This window comes from Haliotis asinina, chromosome 1 (assembly GCF_037392515.1).
Source record: "Haliotis asinina isolate JCU_RB_2024 chromosome 1, JCU_Hal_asi_v2, whole genome shotgun sequence".
Taxonomy (NCBI): domain Eukaryota; kingdom Metazoa; phylum Mollusca; class Gastropoda; order Lepetellida; family Haliotidae; genus Haliotis; species Haliotis asinina.
Window position 1 is genome coordinate 75,044,274 of NC_090280.1, and position 21,240 is coordinate 75,065,513.

General features: G+C 39.5%; 1 protein-coding gene across 1 annotated transcript; it reads left to right on the plus strand.

Moving 5' to 3' along the window:
* Positions 1-556: 556 nt before the first annotated feature.
* Positions 557-18,760, plus strand: LOC137282565 (cartilage matrix protein-like). Its single transcript, XM_067814340.1, has 13 exons — positions 557-676; positions 1,920-1,935; positions 6,292-6,515; positions 9,301-9,463; positions 10,606-10,782; positions 11,487-11,579; positions 12,052-12,126; positions 13,059-13,091; positions 13,880-14,311; positions 14,954-15,088; positions 16,588-16,617; positions 17,280-17,813; positions 18,295-18,760. Exons 1-13 carry the CDS (start codon positions 629-631, stop codon positions 18,309-18,311), a joined length of 1,977 nt encoding a protein of 658 aa, XP_067670441.1. The 5' UTR covers positions 557-628; the 3' UTR covers positions 18,312-18,760.
* Positions 18,761-21,240: the final 2,480 nt, after the last annotated feature.

Below are 21,240 nucleotides of genomic sequence, written 5' to 3' on the forward strand. Positions count from 1 at the left end.
AAGAGGCCGCATGTAGGTCTCCCAGCGGAGTTTCGACATTTGCACGTGGAATCGTAAAGCCAATTTATAAAAAGGATAAACCTGCCCAAAGAAAAATCTTTCAGGATTTATGCAAGGACTGACAGTAAACCATTCCATGGCATGTGCTATCACGATATCTAGTCTTATCGATAATACAGACAAGTAATTTGTTCATTGACACAGCTGGCCAGCCCCAACAGGAATTTTTGAAGGTAAACTAAATTTAACCAGTCCATTTTCCTTTCAAGATTATATTTTCCATTGAAAATAGAAGGCATATCCATTGTCTATGTGTAATATATTTGATTATCTACTTAACTACATTCCTTAAACGTTTTGAAATAAGCAGACATGAAACGTGATAATTATAATGGCGACTTTACATTTGCATACAAGATCATTTATAACTAACCAATTAAACAACGATCTCTTGACATGCATTGGGGTAATTAAATGGTGAATCATGCATTATTTTTCTACTCCGCGTTGATATAAGGTAGGCTGTGATAGGGCCGTTATAACAGATCGCGTTACAAGCCATAGGAACTGCATTGATACTGACCACATAGGACTGATATATTCCACGCACGCTGTAGTAAAGACGAGGATGAGGACGATGCTGAAACTCATAGCAGCGTTATCGCTGTGCTCTCTGGTAAGGACTCGCTTCATGTTGTATATTTATTTCGGCTTCCAAAATGCTTTCTAATTTAGTTTCTCAGCTTGTTTCGGATAATACCAAAGCAAATAATTTTCATGGTCAGCCATGATAAACTGCTGATTGCATTCCGGTGTAACTGTACGGGGCTGGTACATGCATAGACTCGCACAGGAATAAGTATGTGGAACAATTTTGAATTTTACACTTACATGCAGTGTGCGAAATAGCCATTGTCCCGCAAGACCGTGTCTAGTAAAAATCCTGTCGGGTCAGTAAATCTCCACAGTTACAGGCCCGACTGGCAGTGAATTTTCATGGGATCTTTTTTTTAATATATCACACTCTCCGACTGTTAAGTTATAGAAACACATATGAATCGTGCAAGATTAGGGTATGATAAAAATGTTCAACATATTAGCATCTCAGTGATGAAACATTTGTCATGTCGGCAATATTGTATTCTTGTCTGTTGTTGTAATCTTTTACTTAGTTCCTACATCCAATTTTCTAGTGAATTATTTTGGCCAGCAAAATTTTCAACTATTTCGCACAGTGTCTACATGTATATATTGCCAGAGTGAGGACACATTTAATATTAGAGTATTGCTGCGAGACAAAGACAACCAACACAAAGAGGATGGTAAATGTTATTATATTGTACATACTGTTTAGACATTTATACTGAAATTGAGATAGTGGTGAGCTTGGTTAAACGTTGCTTTGAACTGTATCCCAGTTATTTAGAGGTGAATGTGTACATCTCAGACGTGCGCTGGGGTAGCCTAGTGGTTACAGCGTTCGTTCGTCACGATGAAGACCTGGGTTCGATTCCCCTGTTGGGTACAAGGGTGAAGCCCATTCCTCTTGTCACCCGCTGTGATGTTGTTGGACTAGTAGTATTGCAAAAAGCGGCGTAATGGTGGGACACATGATGGTGGGATCAGAAAAAGCCCTTAAACGTTGTACTCCAGAACATAGAGAATGTAACCCAGAAAAATCTATAGGCTCATTATTTAGCTTTCTTTATTTAAAATGGTGTTTAGGAACTTACATTTATGTTTGTGCATGTCAAGTTACATATTTATACAACTAGTTTACGACTGTCAATAATCTCATTAATACTTTATCATATACACTCAATGTAATTTCTTCACAGTGGTGTGTTGTGTTACATTGTCCCTTCTTAAATGTTGTAAATGCGTATTCCACATAAACACTTCACTTTTTTTCTTTGCAGGTTCATTTTGCGGAAGGTAAGTACATTTTTCAATACAGTAAACAGTTTGTGTTCTTGAAGACCCATTCTTTTATGTTTTTGTGAATAGAAATAGGCATTGTTTCAGTAAAGCAGCTTTTATACAAACGGTACGATTTTCATATTTACGGGGTGGCTGTTACAGTCGCTTTTCGAATTAAGAGATGGTCTCTATCCATGTGTAATCGCAAAAAGTCTACACTTAAGTGAGTGAATGGGTTCACCCGTTTAGCAATATTCAAGCAATATCCCGGCGGGACACACCAGAAATAGGCTTCACACATTGTACCCATGTAGGGACTCGAACCCGGGTCTTCGGTGTGACAAGCGAACGCTTTAGCCACTAGGCTTCCCTCTAAAACGTTTATGACTAAGGTGAATGTGTATGGTCCACACCTCTTACTGACTTACTCAGAATGCTACGTAATGAGTATACCATCAAAACGTTTAAAAGTTTTTAAAAAGTGTTTGAAAGTATTTTGCTTACATGTATCCCAACTTCACCAGAAACATGAAAAACATAGGTATATAACCATACGCGCCGACGTATAAAACTATCTTAAAACACATAGTTGGCACATGTTGGCACATAGTTGGCTACTCAGTGATGTGAGTAGTTTTCACACGACAGATCAGAACAATTAATATTGTAATTATGTCCGATTGGCTCCAAGATTAGACCAAAACCTTTGCCAGTTCAACTGTCAGTCATTAGAGCCAATCAGAGCAACATTACCATATTATACTGAAATGAATACTTGAAGGGATATTAAGGTCAAAGAAATTATATATAATTGCTGGAGTGTTTGTTCAAGTGCACGGACTATTAATTCTATTATGACAGAAGATGACTTCATACCATTAAATAATCGATGTTGACAGATATTGTTTAATATCAGTCAAACTGATAAAAACAATGACTATTTTCCAAGGAAATGTATTGTCGAACACTATTCTCTATATGTAAATTTTGTTTTGATATTTGAAACTCGTGAAGATACAAATTAGAAATGATCCTTGGTAACCTATACTTGCCTAAGAGACGACTAGCTGGATCAGGTGGTCAGGTTCGCTGACTTGGTTGACGCATATCATCGTATCTCATTTGCGCCGATCGATGCTCATGCTGTTGATCACTGGATCGTCTGATCCAGACTCGACTATTTACAGATGGCCGTTACATAGATGAATATTGCTGAGTGCGACGTAAAAATTAAACCTACTCACCATGTATTTGATTAAATAAATTTTTCATTTCTGAAATGAATTATAAATATATCAGTTATTTGCCTTCACGGTGAAACCTTCGCCTCAAGTTAATGATTGTTTCAAATATCCTCAGTCTTAAAGTCTCAATACAGAAGTCTGTAAAACGATATTACAAAAGTTTAAACTCACATGTTCAAATCATCTTCCTGAGATTCTAGCATCCCAGGGTTATAGGAATTACAATGTCAGTCTGGCTGAATATGTGTTGTTCATGCTATTGTCCACGTGGAGTCGGGTTTCTGACACTGCGCAGACTCTCCCGCCTTTGCAGTATGCATATTATACACTATAAATTGAAGGCATGCTCACCTTCTTGGGATAATACATTTCATACGTACTCTGTACATCGAAGGCATGCTCACCACCTTAGAATAATACATTCCATACGTACTCTGTATATTGAAGGCATGCTCACCTTCTTGGGATAATACATTTCATACGTACTCTGTATATTGAAGGCATGCTCACCACCTTAGAATAATACATTCCATACGTACTCTGTATATTGAAGGCATGCTCACCACCTTAGAATAATACATTCCACACGTACTCTGTATATTGAAGGCATGCTCACCTTCTTGGGATAATACATTTCATACGTACTCTGTATATTGAAGGTATGCTCACCACCTTAGAATAATACATTTTAAACGTACTCTGAATATTGAAGGTATGCTCACCTTCTTGGAATAATACATTCCACACGTACTCTGTATGTTGAAGGCATGCTCACCACCTTAGAATAGTACATTCCATACATACTCTGTATATTGAAGGCATGCTCACCTTCTTGGCAAAATACATTCAGTGTAAGAAACAGAAATCAATAATGCAATGCCAGATGAGTGATGTCAAATATATCAGATAACTTTACAGCAGACTAAAAAATCTTACTCAATGAAACAAAACAAAATAATTTGCTATGCCGATTTGCGGTTGAACTGTAATACAACTAAATTGCCCTGTTAAAAACATTTCCCATAATTACTAGTGAGAGTCATTCAGCACCGCTACAATCTACGTCGGTAAGACTGTGTTAATAATATTTCTAATGTGAACGTGCAAGTTGGCAGGCCCAGTAGCATGGGCTATTTCCAGCGTAGGATTGTTCTTGTCGTATATCCGTTAGGGGCGGGAAGAGGCTTTTTTCATCGAATATTTATTTATCGGAAAAGGTGGGGAAGGGGTTGTTTTCATCGTATATTTGTAGTAGTTGGGAAGACGCTGTTGTCATCGTGTTGTTAAAACAGTGGTGGAAACTCTCTTGCTGGTTTTCTTTGTATTTTCGCGCTAGCATATATTTTAATTATGATATTATTTGAAATTATCGTGTTAAGGCCTTAGTACATTGTGAACATGTTTCGTGCGCATTACGTTTCTTTATAAATAAAATTTCCTCCATCGAAACCAAATTACCATGCCTATTTCGGATTTTTCTTGTTCATCCATTCTAATTTTGACTAAATGTGGACAAACAACAGGGGAATGATCATTATGCCAAGATAGATACATGTGGACACAGTCATGTGGACACAGTCATGTGGACACAGTCATGTGGACACAGTCATGTGGACACAGTCATGTGGACACAGTCATGTGAACACTACATGATCTTGAAACATGATTGTTGTTGATTATTAGTATGTATTTCTGTTTAATCAATTGTCCATTCAGTGTGTTTGTTTATTGTGTATTCAAACTGAAATCAACGTAAAATTTAACTTTATCTTCCATGTGAATTGACAGAACGTACTTTTCTGAAGCAAAGGTTATTCGTATGAAACAAAAGCCACAAAACTCTCACATGAATAAGACTTCTCTTCTATAAACAATTGTCTATTGACTATGGTAATAATACCAGGATAAAACCTGTTATAAACAAAAATATAAATAAAATAGCCAGTGAGTGAGTGAGAGTGAACGTATGATACAAATCTGAATGAGGCCTTTTGTCAGTCATGCCCCAAATATAAATTTTCTGTATATCTAGCGTAAGGTTTTCAACATTATAACCTTGATGAGCAAACATGGCATGACGGGGTTTTTTTTAAATCCTGTTAAAAAGCATCTGCTATTGAAGTTGTAAAATATAAATACGAAAGACTGGCTGTGATAATTTAACCTAAATTCCAGTGATGACCTTCAAACAATTTGATAATATAATGCGTGTGGGAGAAATTCACATCTCCACCACCGATGTAGATATTTGTAATTATCTCTGACATCTGACAACCCGGTATTCGAGGTATCTATGGCCTTTTCAAATGAGGAGAAGAGAAAGGAAGAGCTTGTCACCACGTTTTATGAAAGTCCGTCCTCCATCCTTTATGTGCCTGCTCTGTACCTTTACAGCGAGGTCCTGTGCCCGCCCCTAATATACAGTTGCTCTTTATGGTATGTCTCCAACGTCTAAATTGCAACGTCGTCATTGTCTGTCTCGCAGTCCCGAACCAAATTATTTTCCCCACAGTCCAGCCGTCCGTGCAATGCTAAAGCCCTAAATGAAGCAAGGACTTCCCCTAGTTCAGGATCTCTGGTTTCCTTGGAGTTCCTTTTCAGTATATTTTAACAAAAGTCACTCACTCACTCATTCGCCGACCCACCAACCCACTCAAACACTCACGCACTAAAACACCCACTCACTCACTCACTCACCTTCCCTTCCACACACTCATCCACTGACGCATAACCTCATTCACGCGCCCACTAACCCACTCACTCACGCACCCACTAACCAACTCAGGCAGTCACTAACCAAGTCACGTACCCACTAACCTACGAAATAACGCAGTTACAAGCCACTCACTCACGGATCAACTAACTCACGCACCCACTAAACCTAAACCTAAACACTTATTCACGCACCCATTAATTCACTCACTCACGTACCCACTAACCTACCCACCCACTTACTCACCCACTCACTCACCCACTCACTGAAGCAGTCACTCACTCAACCACTCACGCACTTACTCACTCAACCACTCACCCACTCACTCACTCACTCACTCACTCACTCACTCACTCACTCACTCACTCACTCACTCACTCACTCACTCACTCACTCATATGTTTATGTTTCTAGGAAACGACGGCTGCGGACAGCCTGGTGATATTGTGTTCATCATAGACACGTCGAGAAGCATCTGGCCACCCTACTTCTACCAGCAGCTACACTTTGTACAGAATGTAGTTAAGATGTTCCATGTCAGGGCCGACAAAACCAGAATTGGAGCGGTGTCTTTCAGTGAGGGAGCTAGAGAAGAGTTTGGTTTGGGCGAATATGAAACCAAACAGGAAGTGACAAACGTAAGTAAAATGTAAGCTCGAAAATGCGAAGATCGAGAGAGTGAGTTTTATTTTACGCCGCTTTTAGCAATATTCAAGCAATATCACGAGGGGGGACACCAAAACATGGCAATATTCCAGTGAGTGAGTGAGTTTAGTTTTACGCTGCCCTCAGCAATATTACAGCTATATGGCGGCGGTCTGTAAATAATCGAGTCTGGACCAGACAATCCAGTCACCAACAACATGAGCACCGATCGGCGCAATTGGGAACCGATGACATGTGCCAACCAAGTCAGCCAGCCTGACCACCCGATCCCGTTAGTCGCCTCTTACGACAAGCATAGTCGCCTTTTATGGCGCGCATGGGTTGCTGAAGGCCTATTCTACCCCGGGACCTTCACGGGTAGCAATATTCCAGGGCAACTATACTCTTCACAATAACATACGCCAGTAGCGTACCTGCCATTAGGCACTTTAGGCACGTGCCTACACTTAGTTCAATACGTACCTTCGATCCAACATGGATGATGTCCACATTTCATCACGTGCACTTGCCCATGTACATGTACACAAAGAAATGCCAGTAAACACAGACCTTGTCACTGAGCAATTTTCTGCTCAGAAGACAATTCGCTTGGATTCCCTTTAAGACTGTACAAAACATGCTGACAGCGATAAAGCATACAAACCTTACCCATGAAAAAATATTTTTATGAACAGATTGAAATACATTCATTCAGGAAATCATAGCAGCGCATGCTGCCTAGAGCAACCATTTTTTGAAAATTTTCTTGGAAGTCGAGACATGCCCAAAACCCCCTACACTTTCCTTCTTTCCCGAGTACGCCCCTGTACACAGCAAACGACATGTTAACACGCTGATAGGAAATCAGCCAAAAGGAATTACCCATGGATGTTGATGAAGTTCGTGTCAGTACGAAGGAGAGTTGTAGTTACAGTTTAGGTAACGTTGACAAAAGTTACGGGTCATGTACGAAGCAAAGACTGGGCATCTCTTAGGAGATCAGTGATCCCTACCATTTTTTCAATATATACACCTGGAAATTAATCAAGCAACACCCCATTTTTTTCTATTGGAGCAACTTTGAAGTGTTCTGACAATCAAAATATGCCGGGTTGATATAGTTTGACACTTTTTTATTCAACAGACGATCTCTGACAAACAACTTAAAGGGAAAAAGTATCAAGACTTTGCTTTATTGCAACGAAATCCAAATTCTTAAAACTGTCTTAAATTCATGAAAAAATGGACACAATTTACTATTCATCCACAGACGTTGTTGTCAGGTGTATTAACACAAATGTCACATGGAAAGAAAGAACAGTCATCTGAGAGTCTGCACACCGACTTTCATCAATATCTAGTGTGTCCTCCCTGCGCACGCACCACCGATTCCAGACGCCTCCTCATTCCTTGGATGAGTCTCCGGATCTGATTCTGGGGGATCCTGTTCCACTCCTCATGCAGGGCAGCCGTCAATTCGTTGAGATTATGGACTGGTGGGTCTCTCTGCCTCACACGACGGCCAATAAAGTCCCACAAATGTTCAATGGGGTTGAGGTCAGGGCTCATGGCAGGCCATGGAATTCTGTCAATTGCATTTTGCCGCAAAAAATCATTTACAGCATGCGCCCTGTGAGGTCTAGCATTGTCGTCCATAAATATGGGTCTCGTTGCCAGAGGATGGTTCTCAAAATGAGGTACCACAGCCCTGTCAAGAACCTCCTGTTGGTAACGAACACCGTTAAGGTTGCCACGGATGGTAATGATATCCAACTTGCAGTTCATGGAAATGCACCCCCATACCATAACGGAACCTCCCCCAAAGGCCACAGTCTCCTGGATGTTCCGTGGAGCCATTGCTGTGTTCCTCTGCCTCCAGACCCGAGTACGACCGTCCACCATGTGCAGCAAGAACCGGCTCTCATCTGAGAAATGGACCTTCCTCCAAGAGGCAATGTTCCAGTGCAAACGGTCATTACACCAGGCCAGTCGGGCTGCCTTATGGGCTGGAGACAGTCTGGGTCGCTTGATTGGCCTCCTTGCCCGGTATCCTGCAGCTTTCAGACGATTCCGAACAGTCCTGTTCGAGATGGGTCTCCCTGGAAGCCACTCCTGTCTCAACCGAGAGCTCGAGTCGAAGGACCTGCGCCGTACAAGTCTCAGTAAAGCTCTGTCCTCCCGGACTGTGGTCTTCCTGGGTCTTCCTGGTCTAGGCAGGTCTTTAACTTCATTAGTGGCCCGGTATTTTTTCAAAAGTTTTGAAATTATGGAATGATGTCGTCCGATTTGAGTCCCGATTTGTCTTAGAGACATACCAGCATTCCTCATGCCGATTATTTGCCAACGAGTGGCCTCTGATAATTTCCTACGTGCCATGACATTGAAATGAATGAAAAACCGAATGCAATCGACAACCTGCGCTTGTAAACACCCCAGGGAAAAAGTGCATTTTTCGAAAGTTGAGGTTAAAGCAATGCACGTGCGCTGTGCAAGCTTCACGCGCGTCATATCAACCCATGAAAAGCTCATGCTGTATGTCAATACATCAAAATTGAATAATCAATCATCAAAATTACTTCGTTAAACTTTGTTAAGTTTTTATGTGTCTTTGAATTTGGTGTTGCTTAATTAATTTCCATATGTATATTTCAGAAGCATGATTAGCAAAAAACATACCTCATTGGATTGGATTGTCTGCTTATCATTGCATGTAGTAACGGAAGAGCAAATCTATTTTGCAATTTTTTCTCCCCGCGTTCATTTTTACCTGTTTTCTAGGCTATCGGTGACATAGAGTTCACAAAGGGTGGAGCCACCGATACCTATCTCGGGCTGCAGATCGCGCAGCAAATGATGGCGGTGAGCGGAAGGAAGGGAGTGCCGCATATTGCGATTGTCATTACAGATGGAAAGTCAACAAATACGTCCCTAACCTTACGAGGTAAACTAAAGTTCGAACGTCCCATTCTTAATGATACCACCGTGTTTTTTGTTGGTTTTTTTTGTTTTTTTTTTGTTTGGGTTTTTTGTTTTTTGTTTTTATTTGTTTTTGTTCTTGTTTTTGTTCTTTTGTTTGTTTGTTTGTTTGTTGTTGTTTTTTTTGTTTTGTTTTGTTTGTTTTTATTTTTGGGGGGGGGGGTTTGTGGGTTTTTTGTTTTTTGGGGGGTCTTTTGTTTTGTTTTTTTATGCTTTTTGATTGTTTGTTGTACTTTTTTTTCTTAAGTTTTGAAATACAATGCAAACATAAACGCATACATTTATGTGATTTCATTTTGCGTTTCTTTTGCTGCTCAGTATATGCCGAATTGCCACAGTTAGGCGTGTCAGTAACCTCTGATCGTGGCTCAAAGTCCAGTCTACAGCAAACTTTGCACTTCTAGCCAGAATGATCTACAGATACGCGAGCGTAATTCAACTGAAATATCGGTGAAATATGCGTTTAACCAAGTCGACTCACTAACACTCATCATAATAATATTATTTCTCGTCATAACGTTTTGCTATCTCATAACACCTTTAAAAATAACTGAATATATATCATATATGCTCAGTCATTATGAGCTTGTATTGGGAAATATATTGCTATTCTGATACCCGTATTCAGATGTGTATTGCGATATATTCGGAGCTTCGGCGTGTGACATTGACTGTACTTAAAGAGCCTATTTTCTGCTCAAGGCTTTAAAATAAGTGTTATGGTAGTGACATCAGAAATATTGAATTTAGATTTCATTTTGATGGAAGGTAATTTCTATTTTAGTATTTGTTTACAAATGTCGATTCGTCAAGTAATTGGAAACCATTGAGAATAAAAGTCTCTGAACCTCACAAAAACAGCACATAGACAAAATCACTGAACTTTAGAGCCTCCATCACCAAATATCCGTTTTTTTGTTTTGGTTTTTTTTATTGTTTGTTTGTGTCGTTTTTGTTTTTTTTCGTTTTTTTTGGGGGGGGGAGGGGGCGGGGCGGTTTTTTTTCATAAAACAACAACATTGCAATGCGTATCGTTTGGAAGGCTTATTGCGGTATATGATATATCGGTATACCGGGGTACTACCGGGCATTCCTGCTATTCTCCAGAGTCATCAAAGGCGAAGAAACAGGGTCTCCAAATCTTCGCAGTTGGTATAGGTTCCCGGGTGGACATTGATGAATTGGAGAAAATGGCCAGCTCCCCAGCGGAGGAGTACGTGAAAACTGTCAGCTTCAGAAAACTGGACACCATTCGAGCACTTCTTGCTATGGATGCATGTCAAGGTAAAGTTTTAAAGAAAAACAGTATACTGGTATACCCATTAGAACCTGTTTTCATTGTTTTCAGTAATTTCAATATTCAGTATTTACCTTGTAATCGGGTTCACAGATGGTCAGATGGTCTAAACCGAAACAATTTGCTGTGTTTAGTTAACCATGCACTCACTCACTCGACCACTCACTCAACCACCTAGTTCAACCACCCACACACTCACTCATTCCCTACTCACTCAACCCAACCCATACCTGCTAGAAACATATGATTGTGGGTTCGATTCCCATGTCTCTGTTCTGTGAGATATTGATATTCCCCAACACATCCACTTCACACGAAACTGAAACATTTACACCACTAAATCATTACAACTCATGGAACATACCTTTGACAGAGGCTGATTATATGTGAAGCCCATTTATACTGAAGTCCCACCGTTATAATGCTGTAAAATATGATAATGCTGCTCCTAAAAGGGACGCATTCGATTAACTATCAATATCCACGATAGGAGAATGTATTCAGTAAGCCAACCCTCCCCGCAATGACTGAGATAAACGTTTATCACACATTTAATGAGGCAGAATGAGCTTGGGCTGAGGCCTGCCATCTTAACAATAATGCTACCCCAACAGTGTTTTGTATCATTAGTGATCCGAATATATGGTAAATTTTAACATTAATAATTTCTCGTGAGAATTGTTTTTCACAGTGACAACCCCTGTTCCGCCTACAACAGAATCAACAACTACAACGACGACAACTACTACCACAACTACGACAACTACCACAACAACTACTACAGGTAGATTCTGTGTATTAACGTTTTCCATACCTATTTATCACGGAAATTGATTTTGCTGAGCTACATTATTGCGACTTCGAATACACTGTTATTTGATACAATTGTGGGCATGAAGGATTACTGAGACATGCGGGGTTTTATTTGGGTTTTTTTCGTAATTTACGCCAAACTCAGAACTCAGCAATAGTCCAGTTATATGGCGGCGGTCTGTAAATAACCGAGCGAGGACCAGACAATCCAGTGACTAACATCATGAGCATCGATCTGCGCAATTGCGATACGATGACATGCGTGTTTTGGAGGAAGGGGAATAGTGTAAGCGTGGGGGAATGTCGGTTGGGAATAGAGTGGATGGTGGATTGGAGGCAACAGTAAGCGAAAAAGGTCCGTCGGACCCAACAAAATGTGTTTGACGAACATTAAAATAAATGAGAGGAAACAATATTCAAGTATTCAAATATATCCATTACAGTTCCAACTACCACCACAACTACTACAACGACAACGACAACGACAACAACTACACCCACAACAACGACTATGAGCCGTAAGTACAACCAGTACGAACTGCAACGTGGATGCTTGACTCATCCAGCAATTATCCAGTAATTAACTGAAACACCCACCAAATAACTCGCTGGTTCAATGAGCAGGTCAAGCTGAGTTAATTACTGAAAAGATCATAAAGATAGTGATCTAACTATTTATAACTGCCGCGAAACTAGTTCTGACTGCCTGACATATAACGTGTCTATTTTCTCTCTTTTTGCCAATTCGTAATGCTATTTCAGCGGCTTTCCCTTTTTTGTATCTCATTTGCTAATTAAAATACAATCTACTTACCCCATAAAACAATTCGGTTATTAATGGGATAAAAAAATGCCAGAAACGTAAAATATTTTCTGTTAGTGATTTAAAGATCCATGAGCTTAAAGAATTGTCTGTTAAGGAAATAATAATTGGGATGTATGCTACAGGAAAACGGACATACCAGGTTATATCTCCTCAATTGATCACATCTTAGAGGTCGATTTCAATATACCTTCACTGATGGACATATTGATTTGGAAAGTCAGTATGTTTGTAAATATGGATTCATTTTGAATTCGACTGACTGGTTTTGTTTGGTGGCGAAATAGCGATGTCAAGTTATGACACAGACAGTTGTAATTGATAGCGCATGCCTTTGGTGGATTGCCTGTCTCTCTACCTATCTATCTGTATCCTAACGTTCTGTCAATAACAACTCTGTATATTATAACACAGAAACAGATAGATACTAATACATATATAGACTGATTACTTTTCAATTTTTTTCTTAATCGTGACATTTAAACACCACACTCAAATATATTATTATATTGCATAGCCTTTTCCTTGCGACGAACTAACATGCGTGCACTACCCTGCTTTGTTTATTGTCTTGCTTTTCATCCTTGTTGTATGAATTATTCATAATGATACACTTCCTTATTCCAGTTGATGCTATAATGGGCGCCGAGGCAATGAGACGTGAGATATTTATTATTTATAATTGTGAATGCTAACGAATACGATGATGTATTATTGTGTAAGCCAAGGAGTTAATTTCTCAAGTAGCACGGCGTTGGTAATATCATTGACATTGATTAAGACAAAGACAACCTTTTCAGTGAGTAGTTCCGTTAGGACTGATCTCGTTTGCTGAAGAAGTCTTGTGTGTGTTTGTTCATGTTTTGAAACACATTATAAGAGAAAGTCCTTTTCACTACATATTCAGAAATGAAATAACGTACTACTAATAATTTTCTTTATAACAATGTAATTATCGAAAGCTAACCGAGATTTTTATTTCCTTTGGAGATAGTTTATTCTACTTTGTCACAGTGTAGCGAGTGAATCTATTCACGAAGATTACCACTTTGTTCCAAAGTCTGCTAAACGCGTTTAATATTTATACGTTGTTTGTAACAACGCGCATAAAATATATATCTTTCCACTCATTAGATAGAAACATCACATTTCATTCAACATGTGGAATATCTTATTCATCATGTATATTTTATTGTAGTGCTTTTAGAAGTTGTTAAATTAAAAATGCAAAACATTGAAACGTGTCTAACTTGCACAACCCCTTGCAATGACAATTTAAATATAATATACATACAAAATAAACAACAACAAAAAATAGTTCCGGTCTATATTGGTGAGACATTAAAAAATGAGTATATACAGAATCAACTTAAAAATTAAACCATTGAAATCTTCGCGACTCTTTCACGAGACGTCACAGGCTAGTGACGTAACATCCTTTTCTGCAGTTTGCGGTGGGAAGCCAGCTGACGTCATCTTCGTAGTGGACACCTCCAGCAGTATCTGGATTGACGACTTCAAAGTTCAACAAGACTTTGTCAACGACGTCATCGACATCTTCGACATCGGTCCATGGAAAAGCCAGGTTGGCTTGATAACCTTCAGCGACAATGCATCAGTGGCGTTCCATCTCAACACTTTCGAAGACAAGGCGTCCATCCAAGAAGCTGTGAAAGCCATCAACTACACTGGCGGCAAGACCTACACCGCGGATGCTCTGTCTTTGGTACAGAAGAGCATGATGGCTGCCAGAAACGGCTTCCGGAAGTCGGTAGCTCACATCACTATTGTCATTACTGATGGCATGTCTGCAGAGCCCGAGAAGACGAAAAACGTTGCAGATGAGCTGAAAAAGAGGGGGATGTATGTTTTTGCAATAGGTATGAAAATACGTGGCTTTACAAATATCATGCATAACATCATTCCAAACTCACTACAAAAGTAATCACTAGATTATCTCTGCTATTATATACTCATGGAAACGGATAAGGGCAAACCTGAAAAGGCAAATGTTCAGTTATTCTTGCTCACGTTTCTTCACAAACTTCGTATTGTATTGTGGGTGAATTTCTGGAAAAGAATAAAGGAACACTTGCACATGTAGGCGCTCTCTTTTGCGTTTCCATGTGTGTATGTAGTCTCTCTCCCAAACGTAATGTCATAAATTAATACAGGATTTCCAGTTCACCTCAAGGTGGATACGCCAAGGCCGAAAACAAGGAACAAAGGTCCTTCTACTCCTCAAGTAATTATACATCGCAAGCGTATATTTGAGGTGTAATTTCACTCACGTCAAGGTTGTCCCGTTAAAGACTGTTCTGTAACTTGTGCATGCACAAAGCGCTTCATAAACGCCCGTTAATATTATTCTTAGGATTAGTAATGGCACTATATTTATAGCTATAACATACCGATATGACACCATATAACCAGTAGGGATTCCACAATGACCATACAGTTATACGTTCAACACAACGTGGGTATCATCTTACAAGTCTTAACAGTAACTGTGTGCTTCTTAGGTGTCAGCAACCAAACCGACTTCCCGGAGCTAAAGGCTATTGGATCGTCGCCTGCTGAAGACTTCGTCTACCAGGTCAATGGCTACAAAGCCCTGAGGAAACTCAAGAACATCCTTGCCATGAAGACTTGCGAAGGTAAGCACTGGCGCTTGGAATCAAGCCTTAATTGTCTGAAGAAAAAGGGATTTTTATGGACAGAGAACTTCTTTATTGAAATGAATGCGACCTTTCGGTACAGATGGTAACACCGTTATCAAGCATTGAATGGTAACAATGTTATCGACACAGAAACATCGCATCCATTGTAATAGAGTTTTCTATCCATGAAAAATCGTTCCTTTTCATCATTCCAGCTTCTAACTGAAGCTGGCATACAGATGACATACAAATGGCATTGATCTGCTTTTGTACATCCTAAACGTTAACGTAATTACGACTGAAATATTGATAAAACGACTGTACTACTTCCGCACATCTAAGAAATCCCTGTCAAATCAGAGTCCAATTCCAACTATGTTATCAGCATGTGTCTATGAATCACTATCAAAATGTGATGATACCTGGTGTTCGCAAATTGGCATTATACCCCACCAAGTGGCACCTGTCACAAACATCTGCATGTCAATTGTCGAAAACTACCCAAAAATCCAGAATCAAATTAGGAAGATGCACCTGGCATCATTTTCGCAACTGACTTCAAATTATTAAATTTCTTACAATGTTGCGCTTTACTGAGGCATTGAATTTGTAACATTGATGTCGTGAAATGTAAACAAGAGGCTAGAGCTTGGAATAATGCACGACTTAAACAGACGACTGAAACTGAAATCATCTCTTTTGACATATAACCTTGAATGACTATGAATCTTTATGCATAAATCTCAGTAAGAAATACATACGTAGGTGTCACCTGTCTCTTTTATTTCAAGTTCAGCAGAGGAAATCGGAGGGAGTGATATGGCTGTAATAAAAGCCACCAAGCACACATACAATTTCTCCATTGGCGGAGGGCGGCGGGGTAGCATAGTGGTTAAAGCGTTCACTCGTCACGCCGAAGACCTGGGTTCGATTCCCCACATGGGTACAATATGTGAAGCCCATTTTCTGGCGTCACCCGCCGTGATATTGCTGGAATATCGCTAAAAAGCGGTGTAAAACTAAACTCACTCACTCACTCACTCACTCCATGGGCGGATGTAATGTGTGAATTTTGAACCGCTTCTTCAGAGATCAACAAGGGTAACTCTTGGTATTCATCGATGTCAACATTTCTTTCATTAACGTAGATTTTTTATATATACCAGGAAGATAATGTTACGATATTTGTAATGAATGTGCCATTTATAATGACAGTTGGACGAGCTGTGAAGATGCGTGTTAGAAATGGTCTTCAACGACCCATGCTTGTCGTTAGAGGACACTAACAGGATCGGGTGGTCAGACTCGCTGACATGGTTGACACATGCAATGGTATTTACATTGTCTAGATCGATGCTCATGCTGTTGATCACTGGACTGTCTGGTCCGGACAAAATAATTCCAGACCTCCGCCATGTAGCTGGATATTGTTCTAAGCGGCCTTAAAAAACAAACAAATCAAACTAATTCTAATGCCACGATTCATTCTCTTTCAGTCGAGTTCAAAATGCAAGGAGACCAACCAAGTAAGTCTAATTTACAACCACTTCTTTAATAACCATAGAGACTTAACTTAAATATGATTCCAACAGTTTTACAAAATATCAACATCGTTGTGTGGAACTTTGATGTGCCGAGCATACGGTTATCTCGAAATAACAGTTGGTTCCCTATATACATGTATACCTTGTTTAATGTCATTTTGAAGTTGCATGGAACCTTTGATGCGTCTTTACTTAAGTCCCTTCAACAGTAATGTCTACATTGCATCAAACAATAGCGGATGGATATCGAAGATAATCGTGATTGAATCTGTAGATTGAATCTGTAGTACGATGAAAATCTGCAAGGAATCAATGGCTGTAGTTCGTGTACAGTTTTTGTATAACACTTGTATTGTCTTCTATAGTACACCTTCAGCTTATATATGTGTCTTTAATGTAATGAAGAAAATCTTTCATATATTACTGAAGAAAATGTTCAACTTACACATTTGTCGTTAATTTATTATTGAAGAAAATCTGAAATATGCTAGTATTTTACGTTCATATATAATTGAAGACAATCTTTGAATTACATATTTGTCGTAGATTTATAACTGAAGAAAATCTTTAACTTATATATTTGTCGTTTACTTACATACATGTCTTTAATTTATTATTCACATGAGGTGAATATTTTCATTCAGCCCAGTGTGCCAGCACGAGGCCCACTGACGTAATGTTCATCAATGACATTAGCAAAGCTGGGGGTAAAGACGTAACCAGAAGCTTTGGCATAATCAGAAGATCAGTTGACTCCCTCAACGTTGGTAAGAGAAAGATACGCGTTGGGCTCCTGTCAAATGAGTGCCCTGACGTGGACGACATCCCCTTAAACAAGTACTTCTTCTATGACGACTTCATGAATGCCGTGAAGCCAAACAAAACAAAGCCCCTAAGCAAGCTTCTTGCCATCAACCGCAGAACGCTGACTCTCAATCGCAATGGAGCGCGGAGAGGCGCCAAGAAAGTTGCCGTTGTGTTAGCGACTGGTCCTATCAGCGATCTGAAGAACGTTGCGAGGGAGGTACGAAGATCGGAACTTAGGAATGTTAAATTTATCTTTGTCAGGGCTGGTAGTGAAGCCAGTCTGAAGGAACTCCAACAGATGTCGAGGTTTCCAGTTCTTGATTACGAGAGTGTCGACTTCAAAAACGACATGACAGACAGACTCTGTGAAGGTACGTTATAAGCATACACCCAAAAGGAAGTTAGGAAAATCATTTTACTTAAATAGTTTTCTCTAAATGTTCTTCAGCAAATGGCGTCCGAAAATTATTTCTCTTATTGCTCACTTATATTAAACTCAAAGCTAGTCTGAGGATCCGGGTTAGAATTCATCTTCCATCAAACTTCGAAGTCAGGCTCGCTGACTTGGTTGACACACGTCATCGTATCCTAATTCCGTACATCGATGCCTATGCTAATGATCGCTCTATTGTCTGCCCAGACTCGAATATCTATAGGCCGCCGCCATACAGCTGGAATATTGCTGAGCTCGGCGAAAAACTAAATTCACCCACTCTTCGACCGGAAGGTGTGTATGGACATATCATCGTGACACCTGTCATATCACCATGCCTCTTATATGTCATTGACTATCGTATGTCAATGGCTATGCACCGCAGTAGTATAACGTCTATATATCTGTTTATGTTACAGTAATCAGCATGTCATAAACCACCTGAACGAAGAAGACGAGGACAATCGTAATCGACAGCCATCATCGTGTATATAGTACCATAACCATCGCAAAAGGCCGTGATACCACTCAAGTTGTTTTTAAATACTGAAACAGCCACGCGTTCCTTGTTTCAAACTTCCTTCGTGCAAACGCTTCCTTTCTTTTAAAGAAAAAAAACCCAGACCGAAATAGCATTCACATATATTCAGTATGTAACGTTATAGAAGGATTCCTTTAGTCAGAAACACATCCTAGGAAAAAACAACTGGTATTTCTAGTCTGTATATATTATAACTAATGTATTTATGTTGTCATCATGTAGGTGAAGGTGACGAATCATACTGCCTTCGAAATCACAAGTATTTTAGAACAATGATTCGTATAATAACAGTTGTCGCCTATTTTTACAGACAAAAAAGTTAATAAAATGATGTATTACTCCTATATGTTTTCTTTGTTGATTGTTTATTGGTCCATAACTTGAGTGTGTCTCTTCTCCTCCAAAAGGTCACCATTAAAATGCCCGAACTGACGCATGTGTCTAATGCTGCCACGGTTTGTCAAATATCCATTTACTCGACAACAATAATATATGCTATGATATGGTATAATCCAACCTAAGTTTCATAAGGCATATATTCACAGTAATAAAGTTATTACATAATCAAATCTACTGTGAAACGGTTGCACCATACAGATAAATATACAACACACAAAGTATATGGATAACCCAGCATTATAAAATGCCATATATACACTAATACTCCCTAAATATTAAAATATAAGTTTCTGATGATAACATGTATGTGCTAAACAAATGTTACATTGTACTGTTAATTCTGAGGGGAAAAAACTGTATAATTATGCAGCAAGTTTTCATGCCTCGACTTCACTGTTACACATGTTGACCATTGTATTTTTGTTGTGGTGGTTATATCCATGTAGGTATATTTTTCTACAGACGTTATGTTACGGACAACAAGATGAAAAAAGATATTCTTTTTCAGTGACGAAAGCGTTAGCAATATTCACAAAGGCGTTCTTCTCTATGTATGTTTTCCCATCTTCCATTTTCCACGATTATGGTTTGCACATCTCAGTTTACACAGGTGTCTTCTGAAATGACGGGTTATAAAACATATAAACAGTACGCTTCTAGATGAAGTAGTGAAGAAGTAGTGACTTCAGTTGGCGAAAGAAAATTCTAGCATATGTTTTTTTCCTGTATATGTGTACGTTAATATCCTTGAGACGTTGAGGAAAAAAGGTCCTCACATATCCAGTGGTTTGAGCAACCCATGCGTATCCAAATCCCTATGAAAATAGTAAAGTACTTACGTTACCAGTCCCCGTGTTCCTACCAGCATTATCCAGGGAACTCGGCATTTCATAAAAGTTCTTCAGGTGTCTTTCCCCCGACATGTGTAGTAATTTCAACCAATAAGCGATGCATTTCTTCATATAGTGTACTGCCACTTCCTAGTTTGCCAAGAACAGCAGAGCTACACGTTTTACTTCCCACTTCTGGAATCTGTATACAAAATTGATGGTGAATCCTTTACTTCGTAGCCTCAAATTTCTGATCCGTACGTTAATATTGTTAGAATCATTCTGTCAAACAGAAACGGTGAAGTATTTATATTACATTTACATCTAAATCACAACAGTCCAAAGCTTGTTTTCCTGGCTTGCTGCGATAAGTGATGCACTTGCAACACTCATCTTCAAAAGCCTGGTTATGTTTAGTCAACGTGGTCGAAATCCGCAAACACCTGTGTCATGTTCCAGTTGTGTTCTTGGGGTGACTGTTGTGCTGCTGGGAGATTGCATTGACATGCCGTACTCGGCGACCACAAGCATGTTTTGCTGACATTACTATACTAGTTTCTTCGTGTAAGCGATATATTTGATATATTTCATAGTACGGGAGCACTTGTCCAAACTAGATAGCAACAATCTTGTGTACGCGTAGGCTTTTTCTCAATAGAAGCTATGTCCACATGCTCACAGAGACGCTTGCATATATACGAATGTTGAACTTTCTGCTTCTTTTCAAGACAATCACAACAGCGCTTACCATGCTGTATTCAAAATCATCAGCACATGTCTCCCCCGGGTCAGTGTGTAATCTGACATTACAAAAAGGGGTATTGCCATCTGGGTAAGGAATTGGGGAGGTGAAAATACATTTGAATTACAGATTACAACACCCCCTTCTCTTTAAGCTTAAAACGTAACAACATGGAATGTGACAATGCGAAATAATGCGACAACGCGAAAGATTGCGACAATGTGAAATCTTTATCAGTCAGGTTCCATTCATGCCATTACACATACTCTTTATAATACTCTGGACTCTTCCTGGTACGGGTTGATCGGTGAAGACCTGGAGCAGGTCGCGTAACCTCAGTCTCCGATAGCATCGATATCATTGTCACCAAAGTTTGATGTAACGGTAACAGGAGTTCCCGGAGTAACTTGATCCTTACTCATGCCTGGCAAGTCCTGTAAATACCCGTCATTTGGAAGGTTCTCAACAGCCTAGGGTTCATCACTGTTGAAAGAAACAGATCTCATGTGGATGTGATCAATATGTCGTCGAGCAAGCTTATGTCCAACCATACAAATCACATAAGACAGGGGTCCAGCCACTACTTCCACTACACAAGATAACCACTTTGGACCTGGTCCAAAATCAAATTCTGACATAAACTGGATCACCTGCTGTAAATGAGAAAACTGCGATTCGATGTCACTTGTCTCTGTGCTTTACCCATTCGAGCCTTGAAATCTGGGAACATTAAGTCTAACCTGGACCTCAGTTTCCGCTTCATCAAGAGCTGAGCTGGGGGAATGCCTGTAGTGGTTTGATGAGTAACCCTATAGTGAAAGAGAAATCTCTGTAGCTTTGTGAGCAAACAATC